General features: G+C 43.0%; 1 protein-coding gene across 3 annotated transcripts in view; it reads left to right on the top strand.

Annotated features, from left to right (window-relative positions):
- The window catches only part of ZNF423 (zinc finger protein 423), a 228,491-nt gene extending 210,487 nt beyond the window's left edge, over positions 1-18,004 (top strand). For all 3 annotated transcript variants that reach the window (XM_082289946.1, XM_082289945.1, XM_082289947.1), the window contains one exon: positions 17,649-18,004. In XM_082289946.1, the coding sequence (XP_082146072.1) occupies positions 17,649-17,678 (30 nt within the window). In that variant the 3' untranslated portion in view covers positions 17,679-18,004. The remainder of the gene's footprint in view (positions 1-17,648) is intronic.
- The last annotated feature ends 839 nt before the right edge of the window (positions 18,005-18,843 follow it).

Here is an 18,843-nt window from a genome sequence, read left to right as displayed (position 1 = left end):
TCAGTTGCTTGCATTGTATCAAGAATTGTATTAAGCAAATTGCGACTGAGGAGTGGTTTCCAGAGAAAGCTTGAGGAGGATTTTTGTGCATACTCTTTTGCCACACTGCTTTTCCAAGGAGCCATCACATAACCAGTGAAGTATTTGTATTTAAAGGATTAATTCCTGCTGTTTGCTTGTGTACTGTTAATCATACTGTTTCCTCCTAAATGATTACAATTGATGAAAACTAAGGCAAGGGATATAATAAACAATGCGCAAATAATCCAGGTACCAAGGGAGCAGGGTACCTGCCAGGTCTTTCCTAGCACAGGTGTTCAGGTGTTTTATTGCCTGCTATGAATAAAGGGCTTTCTTTTCTGCTCAGATTTGGAGATATGTCAAACCACTAAATTAAGAGAGCTTCACTGGAGGAATGTGCTGTCATTTAAAATGCCCAGTTTTTTAAATGTACACATATCAGAAGGAGAGTGGCTACTATGGCCCATTGGCTAACACTGTGGTCTGTCTCCCGTCTCATTTTATTTTATGTGAAAAGCTAGCAATTTTCATATATCCATAAACAGGCATGAGCTGCTGCACAGAAATTGCACTCATTATATTAATAATGATTTACCATGAATGTCCTCCAGGGGCTTGATTTGGTCCACATCAAAGTCCTTGGGATTCTTTCTGCTGATTACAGCAGATCAAGCCCTAAGCAGGTTTTCTCTTTTTAAGTCTGCTTTTAATGTCAGCTTGATGTTAGATGTGCCTCCTGTAGAGGACTGTGACCTGCCCAGGCAAGGGGGCACCACGGTGAGCTGCCCCACAGTCAGATGTGACCCAGTGGGGGACACAAAAAAGCTGCTCTGTACCTGGCCTCCCTGGGAGTGGGGGGCAATGGGGAGCAACATCTCCAGCTGCTCATGCCACTGGTCCTTGGGGCCATCTGGGTACAGCAGTGTCCCCTGAAGCATGGAGGAGAATGAGAGCCTCTTGGCATGGCTGGGAACTACCTGCCTGCAGGCGAGTCTGCAGGGCTGAGTCCAAGGGCTCACTTCACCATCAATGGAGCACTGAAGAAAGACTTAAGCAATTTTAAGTCTGTACTCAGCCGTATCTCCAGCTCCTATTTGAAAAATGGGCTTTACCTACTTTCTGGGTGTATAAGAAAGCTTACTTAAGTAGAACCAGCCCTATGTGCTTGCAACAATGCAGTATCTCAGTGTTTCTGGGCTCCAGTGTCCGTTCAGGCAGTGAGAGAAAGGCAATTCCGTAGTATCTTGATGAAGTTGCAGAAAATGTTTTTCCCTGAGACTGTGTGGATGGCAGGACAAACGGGACCTGAAATGTGCCTCTATTTCAAGGCAGGGCTTTCACTTGATGTAACTTTTACTGTATTTCAGGACTTACATGTGACTTAGATGGCTAACACCAAGAGCTTCTTACTGGAAACATACCATGACCTCTTTCTAAATTTCATACAAAGCACACACAAAATCATGTGTAGAATTAGTTTCCTGCAAGTAACATCCTTTTTTTTTTATTTAAAAAAGATTTTTTTATCTTTGCATTTTGCTTGTTGATAGGCTTTTAAGAGTCTGTTACTTATTTTTCCTTCTTTTGTACTTTTATCTTTTATTTTTTTACTTTTTAGATTTTTAAAATGTTAGTCCTCCTTTAAAGTTGTGAAAATGACCTAGTCAGTTATCCTAGCAGATTTGGCTAGCGTTTCTTAAAAAAATGTTGCTATGGTGCTTGGAGTATTGTTAAATTTTAATTATTAGTAGTTACAAAGCTAATAAATTACAAGACTACCAAAATCTATTCCAGCCATATTGCTGGGTTTCATTCAGACGCAGTCAGATAATTATGACTAACAATAATTAAAAATTAAAAGTGCTGTAGGCACATACCCATCGTGTTGAGTCTGCCTGCCTGAACGTTCTTTATGGACTGCAAAACCACAAGTTTTTTCTGTGATCTGTTTTCACAGTAGGGAAGAGTTTTTACCTATTGGGTCTCTGGTTTTCAATGTGGGTGTTTAAATTCAGAGGAGGAGGAGGAATACATGGCTGTTTGCAAATTTAGGATTAGGAACAGGCTCTGATAGAGACCAAAGCCAGGAAACACCATTGTAGACTATGAGGCGCTGTTGCTGGGTCTACAGCAGCTGCAGTTGGGGTTCCATGCTGGGGATGCCAGAGGTTTTCTGGGCTTGACATTCACAGAGGTTACTGTAAGAGCAAGGGCTGTTCATGCTCATGTACCTATGTGTGATTTGTCAGCCAGCACCTTCATCCCTTGCACCCAGGCAGGGGGTGTTTGCTGGGGCTGGGGCTGCCGTTGGAACAGTAATGGAATCCAGACTGTGTGGCCTCTTTGTGTGGCCACCTCTGCTGCAACAAAGGATGGTGCAGAAATCATCAATTGCCCTGTGTGTGGCGTAGTGCCAGGGTGAAGCATTTTTTTCATTTGGAAAGATGGTTCTGACAAATATATTGCTGCATCTTTATCCTGTCTGAGGTCTCTTCAGTGAGAGGCAGAAAGATCTCTCACCTGAGATGAGGACATGTCTGGCACTGGAGCAGCATGGCCCATAACAAAAAACCCTCCTTCATTTCTTAAATATTAAGGGTGTTCTGTGGCTGGCCCTGGCTAACGAAGTGCTCACAAGTTTACAGTAACATGTGCAGAAAACCCAGCAGCCGTGCAGAGTGGAGGAAAAAAAGAAGGGAGCCAGGTGAAAGGCATCGTTTTAGTCATTAATGCACTTAAGCGCACCCAAGTGTCAACATGTGTGATCAAGTGTAAGGAGGCATGTCGTTCCAATGTGGCAGTGCTGGCACACAGACGGGGCTTCCTCCAGCAGAGATGGCACTTGGATCCGCTGCTCAGGCTGCCCAGCTAAACCCGTCGTTGCCTGTCATCTATGCCCTAGGGCAAGGGTCCAACCAACTTTTGCGCAGGCACCATGCCATCCCAACAGATGGGCAGGAGTGTAAGCCGCCAAGAGACAATGTATATGCATCAATTGTGTTTATTGAAAGCACAATTCCTGGCTGGAAATGTTCAAATGTCTATTTTTTTTTGAGATAAGATGCCTTTAGTTAGTGGGTATGGAAATGAAGCTTAGCTTTGAATTAATTACTTTATATAACCTTACAAAATATAATGCAGACGTGAAAGTGTAAGATGTGCTGATTGTAGGGAGCTCTGTTAAAGGTCTGTCATGAAACAGAGTCCCCCCTAAAATTCACTCAAAGTGCCAAGGTGCTACTTGCCTCCAAGTACCAGAGCCCAAATTCTGTAGGTGCTGCACATAACTGTACTCTGGCTCAATACACAGTGATATGCAAGGAGCCAGCCTTGCACACTGGCAGGTTTACCTTTGCACACAGATGTCTAAGCTCACCTCCCCTCTTAGTGGTGGAAAACACTTTCACTTTTTGGGGCAATGAGGGTGATACATTAATCCAGACCAGAGCTAGACCAGTTTACACATCTCACTGAAGACATTTATTTTCCATGTGACAAAAAGACTGAAAAATCATATAATATGCTTTTATATTTGACAGCACTGCTGCTCACCAAAAAGGGTAAATTATGGAAGCATCCAGAGAGGATGCACACATTAAAGGGTGTTTCCTTCCCCTACTTGTTAGCTTTATTCAATTAAGACTTGTTAGTGCTCTTGAAAGATGTTCTTTGAAGACCCTTCTGAATATACAATTTGGTATTCATAAGAATTCAGGCATACTATATGTAAATAAATAAAGCAGGAATGTTGTACTTCCAGATACATTAATGCATTGCCATCCTCTTGGAAGCAGAGCACATGGGCTGTGTTAAACATCCATCCTGACCAAAAGGAGGAAGCACAGGAGAAGAAATGAGAAATGGATTTTCTTTCAGAAAGACCAGATTGCACTCTCTGGTCTGGCAATAACAATTACTAATGACATTTAGAGAGAAATTAAGGATGAGAAATGCAAGTTGGCATTTCAACAGTGCCAGTCAGTAACATTGCATCAGAGCTCACAGGAGAGATGAGAAAAAGTTTAGGGATGGAAAATTAATTTTGTTATGTCAACAATTAACAAATACCTTTTCTTCATTCTTACCACACTATCACAAATTACCACTGTGATAGTATTTAGAAGCTCCTCAAGTGAATGAAAATTTCAGCACTTTGAAATCCTTATTTCTGGAGTCAAAAGCACAAGTTTATGTTTTGCTGTGTTTTTTTGAACAATGAATGATAGAAAGAGGTTCAGACTGACCAGGGAGAGAGCGCATGAGCTCTTGGATGTGTGTAGCAAGAAAATTCTGTGAATTCACTCTGCAGATCTCTGTGGTTCTAATAACCATAAATGAATTAAGTTTACCAGCATGTTTTCTGAGGTTGCTTTTTCCTCTTTTGCAAAGTTGGAAAAGCAAGATTCAATAATATACCCAGCTCCATGCAGAACAATTTTGGGGGAGCCAGATGTAAAGCCCTGGAAACCTCAGACCTTTTATTCCAAAGTCCTTCACATGTTCACAAGGTGACATCCCTGTCCCCATAGGGGAGTGGTAGGAAGCCCTGTTTCCTGCTGCTCTGTGTAGAAGCTCAGAGCACAGGGGCCATAAGCTGTGGGGTTGTGAGCGTGGCCATGGCACAGCTGGCTGTGTAGGAACAGTGTCCTCAGGGACAGCACAACCGGCTACTGCTGCTCGGCCCTACCGGGCTGGGTAGCACATGACTTTGTAAGCAGGGCAGAGTCCTTAAAATAGAAACAGAACACTTGTGTAATATGTAGACAAATATTTTTCTTTTTCTTTTGTTTTCTCACTGAAATGTCTTGTCGGAGATTTTCTTTGCTGGTGGGAAGATTTCTCTGATCCAGCCCCTTTGATTTTCTCTTGCTGTAGTATCTGCTGTGGAGCATAGTTTGGGGTCTGAGCACAGATTAGCTCCGTTGCCTCCTGTAAGTGTCGCTAGCATCCAGAGGAACTGACTGTTTTTGAAAGGAAGAGGGATGCTGCACTGGAAAGGGCAGAGCACAAGCGTTATTTAAAGAAAATAGTGGAGCTTGATCAGCCTCAGTTTTAAAGAGCTCATCGAGGGTGCGGTACAGCATCCTTTTGAAAGTTTAGTCTCTTCATTTGCTTGCAAAGACCAAAATGCTTGTCCAGACATAACAGTATATGCCTGAGTGTTTTCACAAGAAATGTCTAGATCATTAAATATAATAGGTCTCAGCTGCAGTTTTGATCACTGAAGCATGCACACAATTCATCACAGCAAATTAGGTACGTCTTTGTAACTTATCTTTCTGCAATTTGCTGGCACTTCTAGAGAGCTGAAACTTATATTGGATGTGCTGCAGAAGCCATTTCAGATAAAATATTCTGTGTTTATTGTTAGAGAACAAGGATTCCCTAATAACAAAAACATGGAGCAGTGTATGTTTCTGTTCCTGCATCTTGCAGAACCAGCAGTAGTACCAGCAGAGATCCCCAGCCACATTCATTATTTATATATTTCAGTGAATTTCTTGTCTGCAGTAAAAGAGATATAAGCTTCAACATCAGTCTGTGCCAAATTTTATCCTAAAGCCCATTCAGAAACCTGAGGCAGACATGGTTCTCAATCATTACACAGTCCATTTATCTGATTGGAGTTTTGTCCTCTCTGCCTTGCTGAAATGTTGTGTGTTCTTTAAAAGCTGAGTTTGACCTTTGGAAAGAAAAGCATTTGCTATTTTAATTTTAGTGGGTTTTTTTAGAGAAAACCTGAACCTACTTAAATGGAAATTGGCATTCAAAAGCAGTAGAGTTACTGAAAAGCATTTATTTTATTACTAGAAGAGAACAGACGCTAGTGTACTCGAAAATTGCATTTCAGTGGATTCATCAGTTTCAGTCACTAGTTAGTCTGTGAACAGATGGATATATTTGTAACAGTTAACAGGAATTTATACCCTGGAATTTTGCATTTGCCTTAAGAGCACTGCTATCTTAGTTGCTGTCTTGAGGTGTTTGGAGATGCATTTTATTCTTCCAAAAAAAGTTATGTTTTTTTCTAATTGCAGAGCTTTCTTGCATCATAGAAAGCACCTCAGCTTTCAGAAATGTGAATGATATATAGCTTCTATGGAAGGAAAATGTTGTAAAAGAATCCCCAGTACATCTGCTGCAGAAAAAATAAACATCTCGGCCTAAACCTAGATAAACCCCTGTGGACTGAGAAAATAATTTTCAATAACCAGATAGTTTTAACTCTATGTATGGAGGAAGTAATCACAGTCATCACCTGTATTTGCATCTACGGTGTGCCACAGTCTAATTGCTTGTCTCTTTCTACCCTTGCCCCCCCTAAATTTTAAGGCTACTGAGTTAACTGAGCAATGCATTAAGCACTCCATCTCCAAAATGGAAAGAAATACTGCCCTAGCCTCTACCATGTGGCATCTTTAGGTTTCAGGGATTTCGTTTAAATCTGAAATTTATGTCCAGGAGAAATAAATTATTAGATTGTAAAAGCAGCTGGGGAGGGAGTAAATATAGTCTCTTTTGTCCTCTATATCATTTCCCCAGGAAGATAATAAATGTGTGGCAAGCGTCTTGTGTTTCCTCGGTCATACAAATGTTGTGTGTGTGCTGTATTTCAGATGTGAAGCCTAGACTCCAGACAGGAAATCCTGGAGTGATACTGTACTGCTGTTGCCTACTGCTGTGGTGCTGGTGGAGGCCCCATCACTTTTGCTGCTAGAAGGAATTTGAAAAATCATTTCATGAAGAAATTTAAAAGGCCTTGCATGTACCCCTGATCTCCTGAGTAAGAGATTTAGGGTGTAATCCTAGGATTTATCTCCTCAGCCAGTGAAAGGCAGCAGGAGCAGTGGTTCCAGCTCTGGCTGCTGTAGAGAGCTGAGGACAGGGGTCCTGCCCTGTGACCCCATCCCAAGGGCCAATTTTCCCAGGGGGATTTTAAAGACTGTAAGAGTGACTCCTGCTAATTTCTCCCTGCCTTACCTGTTCTCATTCCTCTGTGAGCTCGGATACATGGAGCAAGCGTGATGAGTGGCCAGGAAAAAAACGGGGTCTGAGAACAGCAAAAGGATGAAGAATTGTTAGAAAATCAGCGGTCTACTTGCTTTTCTGCACCTGGCCGTGTGTATAGGGCTGTCACTGCCTGCACCTCCATGCTCTTGTCAGGAAGGCTGTCAGTATTGTCAGTCCAGCTTATTCTCAGGGATCTGAAAACAAGCCTGGAACACTCCTTCTGTTGTTCCTTCCAGAGAAGTACATTCAATCATATACTATTGTTTGCCTAATTATACCCCACTTTAACATTGTATTTTGAGAGTAGGTTTATACCTCCCTTTGACCAGAGGAGAAAGGAAAAACAATTTAGAATACAGCTTCTGTTCAGGTTGTGCCTGTTCTGCTTATGTAAAATGAGAATGGGGATGGGAGTGTCTGGTGCAGGGCTGGGTGCACGTGTGCAATGACCCGACCTGGGCTGTGGCCGCCAGTGGACAGATTGTTAATGTTCCCTTCATGTTTCATGCTAATGGAATAACTTACAAGATACTAAACTGTCTATCCTCAGTGAGGTGATGGAGCTTTGCTGGAAAAATCTAGATGATGGAGTGAGATGGTACAAGCTGATGGGATCGGTGTAGAGACCACTCGTGGCTCTGTGCAAGGTCAGCTTGGGTTCAGCGAGGATCTGTCACCCCAACGCTGCATGAGCCAGACCAGATTTGGCAGCAGCAGTCCTGAGCTTATCACTCAGCTGTGCTTGAGCTGATACACTGCAGAGTGTCTTGTGTGTCTTCTGTGCCACGTCCTGAGCAGGCAGTATGGACACCCAGAGGTCTCCTCCATGTAGAGCCTGTCCACAGAACAGTCTTGCATCGAGCAGGAACAGCCAAAGCGGCGCCCACACTGTGCCAGCCCTGGGGGAGAGCTCCTGCCTGACCACCCAGCCTCCTCATTTGTTTCTGCTGCGCAGTTAAACCTAAATAAATTGCCAGGGGCATTGAGGTTTGGCTGTGTATGGCATATCTGTCATTGGTGCGTTACATTATTGTGTCTCCAAAAGGAGCAGTGAGGTTGTTTAGAACATATTTACTTCTGAATAATGTGTCCTCCTTTGGGGCCAGCACATGCTCTTAGTCTTTGCATGAAATCAGGATTGTTTAAAACGTGGCATCTTGCTGTTTAAAAGGCAGACTTTCCTGAGACCAGTGACACTGTTGTAATGGAGTAGCAATGGCTGGAAAATCCCATTTAACCCAGTTGTTTTGCACACATACCACAGCAATGTTGCCTTGCTGTTTTGTCTTATGATGTCTTGGAGGAAATTTCTCATGTTGGTGATAGTTTGGCCCCTCTTTTACTTACAAGAAGAAATTTGGCACGACTCTTTCACACTCCTAGCTCCTCCAGGGTTAATTCCTGGAGGCAGTCAGTGGGCAGTGGGCTGAGCACAATCCTGTCTGCAGATTTCTGCTCTGCTGGTGGCATCTACGCTAATGGGGCAGCATGTAAAGCACTTCTGTAACTATGGCCTTGCTATTTTATAGCAGAGCCACTTGCTTTGGAGGATTTTTATTCCCCTTTTGAAATTAGAAACCAGCAATAACAACCATTATGTCCAAGGCAACAGGTCACCAACCAGCAGTTTTGTCAGCCCGAGCAGTGTGTGGGTGCCACATGACAGGAATATTTATCTGCCTCTAAGAAAAGTGTATCCATAACACAAGGTGATACAATTTGTCAGCTCAGTATTCCGTTAGAGGGAATTTCACTTTAGTTGCTGCTTCTTAAAGGAATTACTGGTCAAAGGGCTGTGATCCTGCTGTGAGCAGGCACTGCTTGTATTAAGTCTGGCTGCCCACACTTCCTTATTTGGCCCAAGGAACTTCAGCTGCAGCTCCCATCATTCAGAGGAGGATGTTGCCTGTTATGAATGTGAGAACTGCCCCTCTTACAGTTTGCATTAAAATTCACAGTTAAGACTGAAACTGTTTGTTACCAGTTCTTAACACCAGGAATACCTAGCTGGTGAAGGAAAAAAAGCAATGAAAAGTAATCAGATGGTGTTCAGTGACCCTTGCCATACTAGAGAACATCAGAGTGAGTTTTAGGTTCAACTCTCAGTTTCCTGGCTTTTGTTGAGTCATATTCCTGTGGAAACAGTCACTCAGTGAAGCTTTGCCCTATGCATTTTAATTTCTAAAGGTGCTATGTAAAGCATTTCCCTTTTGCTCTAAGTATATTTTGAAAAGACACTGTCCTGATCCTATAATAAAGACCCAACCAGGATTAATTTGGTGTTTAGAGGAGTCACAAAGTGTTCCATAATGATGACTCCAGCCTTCACAGAAATGAACAGTTAACTGGCTTCTGGGATATGATTTACCTTAGATCAAGGAGGGATTAAAGAGATAAGACTTGGATTGGTGTCTAAGAAGTAAACAATTCATGCTTTTGAGAGGAAAACCTAAGTATTCCTGGAAAATGGCTTACCTCTTGAAAATGATTTTGACGTTGCTTCCCTGAGAAGGACCCGTAAATAGATACAAACAGGTCAGCACTGGGGTGTGCACTGGGGTTTTTGGTATAGCACAGGCAAAGGAGTGTCCCTGTGGGCAGGAGATGCTTTCTCTGATTATTGTGGCTTAGGTTTGAAAATGGACTGGAAGTGGGTGTTTGCATTCTTGAGGACAGCTTTGCAGGGTCACTTCAAAGCCAGGCACGGGGCATTTGTGCTGCTGCATACCGGGTTTGTGACGTGCCGTGGAGGTGCAGGGTTAGGTTAAAGCACCAAGCGTTGTCAGCAGAGTGCTGTACTGGGATCCTGCAAACCATTTTCTGCTCTTGGGATCAGAAATGGCTCTGGAATCCAGTCAGGAAGTAACAGTGCGGCTGAAAGAGGAGTGAAGGAATTCTAAAAGTATTATGGTTTCATGCACTTCTGACAACAGTAATTAAATTTGTCCCTCTTGCTTTATATTCAGGAATTGTAAGGTTCTTTCCTCGGCTTATTTTTGATCTTGTGCATGGCATACTGGAGACTACAAGTTACAAGGATGCTGATAAATTTGCATTTCTGAGTGAAATTCTCAGGAGCATGCAATCCCTCAGGACAGGTATTATTAGCTCCCCGGTTTCATTGGGTGCCTCAGTGAATCACGGTGTGTTTACAGCTAGTTTCTCTAACAGAAGACTCTGGTTATCTCTTAATAATGTATTCCTCTATGTTTTTTATTTCCAAAGTGCTGTGGTAAGAAGATTTTCCCAAAGGCTTCAGTTTGCTTTTGTGCTTCAGCATTTTACCCAGTGTTTTTGGAAGAAGTGTATAGACTTTTCGGTGAGGCATTTAATAGAATACAAGAGGCTATGCCACGCTTAGGCTGCATTTGGAGTTGACTTGTAATAGGCTCAACTTGGTTTATTCTGAGGTTTAGAGAAGAAAAGGGATAGCAGACCTAGAAGACTGACGACACAAAATCATTAGTCTCAAGTGGAAAGGGGAAAGCATGTTAGGTGAATTGTCAAAGTCTGATTAGGACTGAACAACCTGAATTAGAAGAGGAATTAAATTCATAAATCATCTAATAATCCTTAGCTGGTGTGAGAAGAAGCTGGCGCTGGGAAAAATAACTCCAAGAAAGGTATTTGTATAGAAAGGTAATTTTTCAAGCCAGAATAACACAGAAACGCCTATCAAAATTCAAGACTGGATTCAAATGGGCAGAAGCAGTGTAATATGGAGCTGAGGCCGAGGCAGTGCGGCGCTGGGCGCTGCAGCAGGCAGTGCAGCCGGCCCAGCGCAGAACAAAGGCCGGCCGGGGCGGGGACGCCGGGGCTCTGCACACCCACACCCGGCAGCTGCGGTTTGGGGTCGGAACGTGCCGGCCACGGGAAAAGAGTTATTAAGAAAGAGCAGTCAGCATTTAGTCAGTCACGTGTGGAACGGCTTTTTCCCCCTGAAAATGTTATGAATTCTGTTCCCTTTGACGCCAGATGAAGTGCCGGCTCCTGGACGCCCGAGGAGCCGGGCAGGTTTCTGGGGGTGGCTAAGGGGGTCCCCCGGGTAAGTGGGCACTAAGGGAGGCTGCTCATCCTCCCCAGTGGGTACAGAAACCCCAGGGGTGCCAGGGGGAGCTCGGTCCTGGCACAGGTAAGTGTTTCTGTGTCCCAGTAGCAGCGAAAAGTGCATTTAGCCCCGAGTAATAACGTGCAAGCGTCAGAGTAACTCAGAAGCCGCTATTTCCATTGGAAACAGGCAACTTTGCTTTTCAGCCAACACCAAACCTCCAGGCATATTTTCTTAGACACTCAGAATGATTTCTATTTTTTTTCCTGGTTCAATAACTTGTAAAGGACAGCTTTCTACCTGCATTTGTAGAAGTGCCGTCTCAAAGTGTGCTGACACAGGGACTGACTGACGTATGGCAAGTTATCAGATGCTCAGAGATGAAGGAAGCAGTAACACAGGCAGCCGTTGCCTTTCACAAAGGATGTGCCACCTCTCGTTTGCCTCTACCTCCATTTCAAGTGACTCTTCAAATAAAGAAGGGACATGTGAACCTGTCTTGCCTGACAATTTTTTTTTTATTGCATACCATGATAACTTGGAGTTCACTTGTTACAAGTATTTTCTGTAGTGGGTGAAATACCAAGGGAAAGTAAAGAGGTAATACTGGGCTGCCTGGAAAACTATGATCTAAACATACAAATGTCACTGGGTGAGAGTTACCTGAAACAACTGGAAGGGCAATTAACACCTGGTTTTATGGGAAACATTGGTTACCACTATCAGTTTTAATGAAGTGTATTAACTAAATTGTGTTCTGAGTATTCATTCAGCCCTGTTTATGGCACACTCTTGAGTACATTTACTGTTTGTCAGAAGTGCAAACTAGTGAACATATGAGGCTTTAAGACAGGCCATCTGTTAGTCTTAGACCCTTGGATAATTGTCAAACAGTTCTAAAAATAAGCACATAGAAACTGCAAGGGGGTGCAAAGGTGATTTTTCTTTAGAGTCTGATAGCAAAGGGAAAGTAGCAACCAGAAATTACAATTAAAAATAAATAGTTTTATCCTGCAAAGCAAGCTTGCTCTCCTTTCTTTTTTTCTTTCTCCTTCCTTTCCCACCCTCCTCTGTAAGTGTGCCTTTTTTTTTTTTTTTAATATAGTTTTTTCCACTTGCTCTTCTGGGTCATGGCATCCCTTGAATGCCTCTCCAGTTTAGGATTAGAGCAGCACCAATTTAAGGCTCACAGCTTTCTGTAGAGAGCATAATCTCCAATGGCTAAAGCAAGGGTCGTCTTGTGTCCTCTGCCTAAAGTAATCCCTTCATAAAGTCAAGGCGTAAAGATTTTTTTTTATGGATTGCTGCTAGAGGCAAGTGGTACCTGTGCACATATATGTGTGTGCTTATGGATATGTAATGAGTAATAACAGCTGAGAGATTTATTTTTGGACCAGTTTGAATTCAAAAGATGCAAAACATTAAAAAAGATTGCTGCAGATGGTATTTCATAAATATTTAGACACTCTGACTTCTGTGTGTAGCAATTTGGAGGTTTTGTTTTGTCTTTTTTTATATATATGTTCAAATGTGAGACAAACTTTTGCTTCAAGTCAATGCCTGAATCTGAGGTTTAGCTTTTGTCTGGCAAGCTGTGCATGTTGGCAGTCAGTGGAGGCATCACTTCTCTGTTCCCCAGCCTTGCTTTGTAAAGGGAAAAGGAGAGAGAATGAGGAGGGGACACAGCCCCAATGATGCCCAGCCATGACCCCAATCTCTGGGCTAGGAGTCAGACAGTGCCTGAAGGGGTGATGGAAACCTGGACAGAAAGGTGGGGAGAGGCAGGGAGAGAAACTATCTGGGCTCTTACCTGGTCTGGAGGACCTCCCACATCCTGGGAAAAAATATTGGGTTTGATAGGTCACCAAATGGCTAATTACCAGTTAATTTTCATGTTGGCTGATTGTCACATTAATCTATTATCTCCATAATTCTTATTGACATTATTTGAGGAATGGTTTCTGCTCATTTCAATGACATTTGGAAGGGGGGAGAGAGGCTTTGTAGCCTTTCATCACAGTCCCAGACTCTGTGTAACACTGCAGAAGGCTTATGAATTTCACCTGAGGGTGGTGGGCATCACCAGCCTTGTTAGGCCATTTCTTAACCTTTGTATAACATATGGTGTTGTAGGGGTATATGCTCATGCACATAGACAGTGTAGCTGTAAATGGCTGGTACAAAATGTCTAAATCCATAACAGATGCACAATGGCACTAAAGACTGGATGTGTTTTGGCCCCAAACCATTATCACACCCCTCATGGTTGCATTTTATTTTTTTCACCTGCTCCTGTGTAGTACACCTGTGACTTGCTGGCAGTGAGTGTCGGTGCAGTGTGGGAGACTCCCAGCTTGACTGCCTGGCTTGGAGCTTCGCTCCATCATGTGCTGCTTTGTGTGTGTGTGTGTGTGTTTTTTCTCCTGATCTTTACATAGCTTGTAAGAGTTCTTTGAACTGCTGTAAGTGATCATCTTTCAAGCCTGATTCTTTCCTTCTTGACACAGAGCTCTGAAAATGGAGATTGTCATGCCAGTGTTTTCATAATCATGCATGTAAAAAACCAGAGAAAAATTCATTGTGGATGTCCTGCATAAATGGCTTGATCTGCATCCAGAGGGCAGGCAGGGGGTGTCTCCAGGGAAGATCTGGAGAGCAATCAGTATCTACATGGACAATAATCAACCATTCTTTGAAATCTTTTTATTTCCTGCAAAACCCGTCGCCCAGCTCCTCGATCACAGACACTTCCATAAATGGTTCATTTGGGGATTGTGCAGCCAGCAGAAAATTCCACTTAAACACTGCAACAGCACCAAGTCTTGGGGTAGTTGCATTTTTCTCATTGACGTAGCTAATGGAATTGCTATCCATTTAGCATGATTATTAAGAAACGAAGAGATTTTCCAACCTTGTCCTATAAATAAGCTGTGACTTACTTGATCTTGACAGGTGACTTAGTGCTGCTGTAGAGTTTTCCAGCTGCAATAATGTCTCAGAATGATGTATTCAGTGGGGTATCAGCTGTGAGCCGTGCGTAAACCAGGGGGTCTAACAGGAGCTGGGAGGAACCATTTTTCCTGTTCAGCTTCCAAATGATGTCGTGCCTCCTGCTGGTCCCAGACGGGCACGTGTATGGATGGCTTTGGAGCTGGTAGGCATGTGCACACACACAGGAGTGTTCCTGGAGGGCCTGCATTTTTGTGGCTGCTCTATTTTCCTTTGGAAACCACCATTAAGTCTTTTTTTTTTTTTAAACTATAATTTCTGGAGTTTAAAAATCACACTTGAGCTGTTTTCAGCCAGCCCACCCTCCTGGAAGGGTGGGTGAAGTTTCCTAAGGCTGCTTAGGTAGAAGCACTCCTGTAGTATCCCATGTTTCAAAACACTCACTCCCTTCTGGTCTTAATTGTTTCCTTCTGCTGCCTGGAACAGTCCAGTGGCCTTATTGAGGTCAGAACTGTTCCTGCTAAGGCACAGGGCATTCTTAATGCCAGGATTTACTTGATTTTCAATTGCTGCAAAAGTCTGGTCAACCAGGGGAATTTTCTGTGTCTGGGAACACAAAGAAGTGCCTAATAAAGGTATTTGAAAAACCATGGGTCAAATATACAAAATGCACGTGTGAGAGAAGACACATAAGCCCTGAATGCCTCAGATGCTTTCTGACATCTGCAGAGCACAATTCCAATGAGCTGCAGATGCACGGGGCACAGGGAGCAGAAGCAAGAAGATAAGACATGAAAATTGCTAGTAATAGGAGACAGGTTGCCAGACTGTTTTTTGGAAGGCATGTTTTTTGTGGTCTGAAATACATTTTAGTAGGTGAGAAACCTATATGAGTGGCAGGGAACATAGGCTATCGTGGGACTTTTGAACACACACAGTGGTGGTTATGCAGCCTTCACCCAATGTTCACCGGCACCTGGGTGTGCAGGACTTGGCATTTGTGCACATGGCTTTAGCAGGATGTGGTCAGAAAGGCACGGGAAGGATGCAGTGCACACAGGCTCTCATTTCCATAGGCATTACAGACCTGTTTGTGAGGCCCTGTGTAAAACGTGGCTCTATCTATTAACTGCATGGTCCGGGCACTAGCCAGCATATTGATTGTCAGTAATGCATGCACGGGGAATAAATGGTACATTCCCAAGGTACTAAGACAAAATCAAGATTTGCATATGAAAAATGTAATTTTTTTTAACTCCTAGCCCTATGGCACAGCTGTTTCTCAGCTCCTGCCTGATCCAGCTCTGAATGGCTGCAGTATATGAGTACAATCTGCTTGTTTCTTTGACAAACTCTGTTCACAAATCCAGTGTATTCCTTGTATTGGGAGTGTTCAGAACATGTTATTAGCTGATGTTTGAGGAGGGAGGGCTCACAATAAAAGCTTCATTATCAGATTTAGAGCCACATACCATTCCTTTATTGACCTGCCTGGTGTAATCAATGCAGCAGCCACACAAGTTTGAAATCATGCTCCCAGACTGTAGGCCGTGCGTCATGCATCCAGTGCTGATTGTGCATTATCTTTTAAATGACACTGCCTAACTAAGTATGGATTTGTCTACCACGAATAGCCCTTCTTTCAATTTGAAGATGGTAAACCTTTTGGGTTTTTTATTGATATTCAGGATGACCTAAAAATAGAACTGTAATGAAGTGCACAAGGAAAGGCCATTGTTAAAATGCTGAGGAGTGTGTGAGCACAGAGGAGTCTGTGTATTCTTTTACATTTTCATGCTTCCCCAGCTAGGTTCAGTGGGCAAGTTTCTTGTCAGTGCTGCCATTGTGTGTGCAGGGCTCCATCCATCCTCCTCCATAAAGTCATTGTTAGACTTGAGAATAACATCCAACACTGCAAAGGTCATTCCTTCTTAAGGCCAGGAAAATTTCCATGTATATCAAAGGAAAAAGCCATTGGATTTTGTGTTTGGTGATGTTAAATTGTCTAAAAGCAAAGCAGTTCCAGCTGTCATTTCACGAATTTCTGATTTGTGGTTCTGCATATTCAGTGTCACAGGCAGGGGTGTGCTCAGAGGGCCAGTGCTTCCTGAAGGAGTGACTTTATGATTTCCCCAGCTGGTATTTCGCTCACAAGGGCTCACAGTGGTGCGGCCGCTGCCGCCTCGCTGCCCTCGGGCCGCTCTCGCTGCCCGGCCCGGCCCCGCTTCCCGCGCAGCCCAGTGCCCGCCCGGGCACCGCCGAGAACTTTGGCCGTGATTTGGGAACGCAGCAGCGCTTCTGACACCTGGTGGTCGCGGTTTGGGAGTGCACGGGCCAGAAACGCTCCTGCTGCAAACGGGGTCACCGCCGCCGGCCCCGCATCGCCCGCCGCCCATCCGCTCTTTCCACGGGCGATTTCCATCAGGGATATGTCATCCCTGGATAAAGCGGGGAACTGCTCTTTTATCCTGATCACAATGTAGCTGTGGATAGTGTAGAAGGACCAGATGATTTATGAAAAGTTAAAATATCTTACTTTATTTTAAAGCTTCATCACTGTAAATAAATAATTAGATTCAAAATTCATTTTGTGTTTAAAAACTTATTCTTCAAGCTGGCAGAATTGCCCGTCTCTGTTATTAGGCAGATGGAGACTAGGGAAATTGCCTAGGCTTGAAATAGCACAAATGAATTTTTATATTTGGGGATGCTGGGGACTCAGCTCAAGAAAACCTCACCATGAAGCACTTCTCTAGTTGCTCAAATAATTGGATAATCATACAAATAAAGCTAAGCTTATGTGTAGGACTGGGGTTTTAGTCAGAACACAAAATGTAGGTGAATTGGTACTACTCTAAAAATATGCTTCCAAGGTTGGCTCTACGATTTATTGGCTCCTACACAAAATGGCAGGACAGGTCAGCATCCTCCGATGTGAGATACTGTGATGACATTGAGGCTATTACAAATCTACCAAAAGGAAAAAAGGGAACAAAAGAGACTAAACTGCTGAAAGAAATGTGTAGAGAAAAGTATATTCTTTAAAGAGCTTTAACTTCTGGGTTACATGTCCAGCCTTTTTTCTGCTGGGAATATTACCCTGGTGCCTGAGCTGGCAGTTCAGCTGTTATTGCCGAAGTATTTCTTGGACTGAGAAGTGTGTGTCACAATCTGGTGTCTCTTGCTGCCAGTACTTGCACCCGGTACTAGTGAGAATAAAAGAGTAAAATATGGCAAGGGTTCCCTCACGATTCAGATTTTTTTTTTTTAATTGTTACAGTGAAGGGAATCCCTAAAGGCAGTTTTTTTGCCCGTGAAGTTACCATTTTCTTTATATGTCTTGAAAGGAGAAAAAAAAAAGGAAACCTTCATGACTATACTTGGCTTGCAGCATTTTTTTTCTAAGTTCATGCCAGCATTAACAGATCTGTCAGAACAAAGCAAATATGTCATATTGGCAGCTGTTACTTATGAGTACTTTTTCTTTATTGCATTTTGTTTTGTAATAATTGAGAAGCTTTTATGTTGAGCTCTGCATAAATGGTACTGAGTGGGAGGGTATGGGCATGCTTTCTATTATTCTGCCCCTCATGCATGTCTCCTTTTTTCGTCTTTCCAGAACCACACATTGAGCCAGCACGCACAGTGAGCCACTGGCACTACAGGACACCTCTCTGCAGAAGACTTGACGGTGGCACAGTGGGGAGGACCATTTGAACATTACATCCAATCAAAGTGTCATTTGCAACCCAGATGTAAAACTCTAATGATTTGGCCATGAGGCGCTGCTATTATAAGCAGCTGGAAATGAATATTAATGGAAGAGATTAAAAGTATTCCATGCTCAGTATTTTTTATTGTCCTGCTTCAGCTAGTGTACTTTAGAGCTTCTGCTTCTGACTGAATTTATAGTGTTAGATAAATCCGCTTTGATGCTGTTGCCCTTTGTTGCTTCTTGTATTATATTGATAGTTAAAGACTAGGTGTGATTTTTTTCTTTTTTGTTAACTGCTTTTTAATTGCAATTTTAGGTAACTGTGCATTGTGATGTGATTGCTTGGCTATTGTCTGAATATTTCTTTTTAATTTTTTAATTAAAGACTAATGCTTTGATTGGATTTGCCAGTTCACCGGACAGTGATTAAAACTATGTAATGAATATAATCGGTTTCAGTGCAACTGGATGGTCTGCTTTATAAATGTGACTTAATCTGATTGCAATAACTAGTACAGTTCAATAAAGGGAATACATGAGCTTAGCGTCAGAGCTTGTCTGTCTGTCAGTGCCCACTGCATTGCTGCTGCTGTGGCTGAATCTCAGTGATCACTCACCTGATGGCACAGAGCACTCTGCAGCCCAGGAGGAGGGAAGATTGGGAGAAAGCAAAAGCCATGGTTCTGTGTCTGGCATTGTGTTTGCTTCTGGATGTACCTCCCTAGCTTCACGGTAGGTTGAGGTGAGGTAAGAACATGTACTATGAAAAGGTATTGCTATCTTATAATACCCATTAATTTTTAATTTTTAATTTTTTCAGCAAGAATGGAGGGACCTGACCTATAGCTGCCTTGACCATATTTCTGTGCATCCTTGTTGCAATACAAAAAAAAACCCAAACAAACAGGTTTCTGCATTATATACAAATGCACAGATATTGGATCAGGCCTTGCAGACCATGGTAGGAGACTGCATATTTTAACCACGTGGACCTCTAGACCCCCAGGTGTTGTAGCTCTGTGTAAGTGCCATACTTCGGACACTGGAAACTGCCATCAGGCAGCCTAACAGAGCCAATTACCAGGCTTTCTTTTACTCT

Source organism: Coloeus monedula (assembly GCF_965178545.1).
Source record: "Coloeus monedula genome assembly, chromosome: 13".
NCBI lineage: Eukaryota > Metazoa > Chordata > Aves > Passeriformes > Corvidae > Coloeus > Coloeus monedula.
This window is presented reverse-complemented; position numbering and strand designations above follow the sequence as displayed.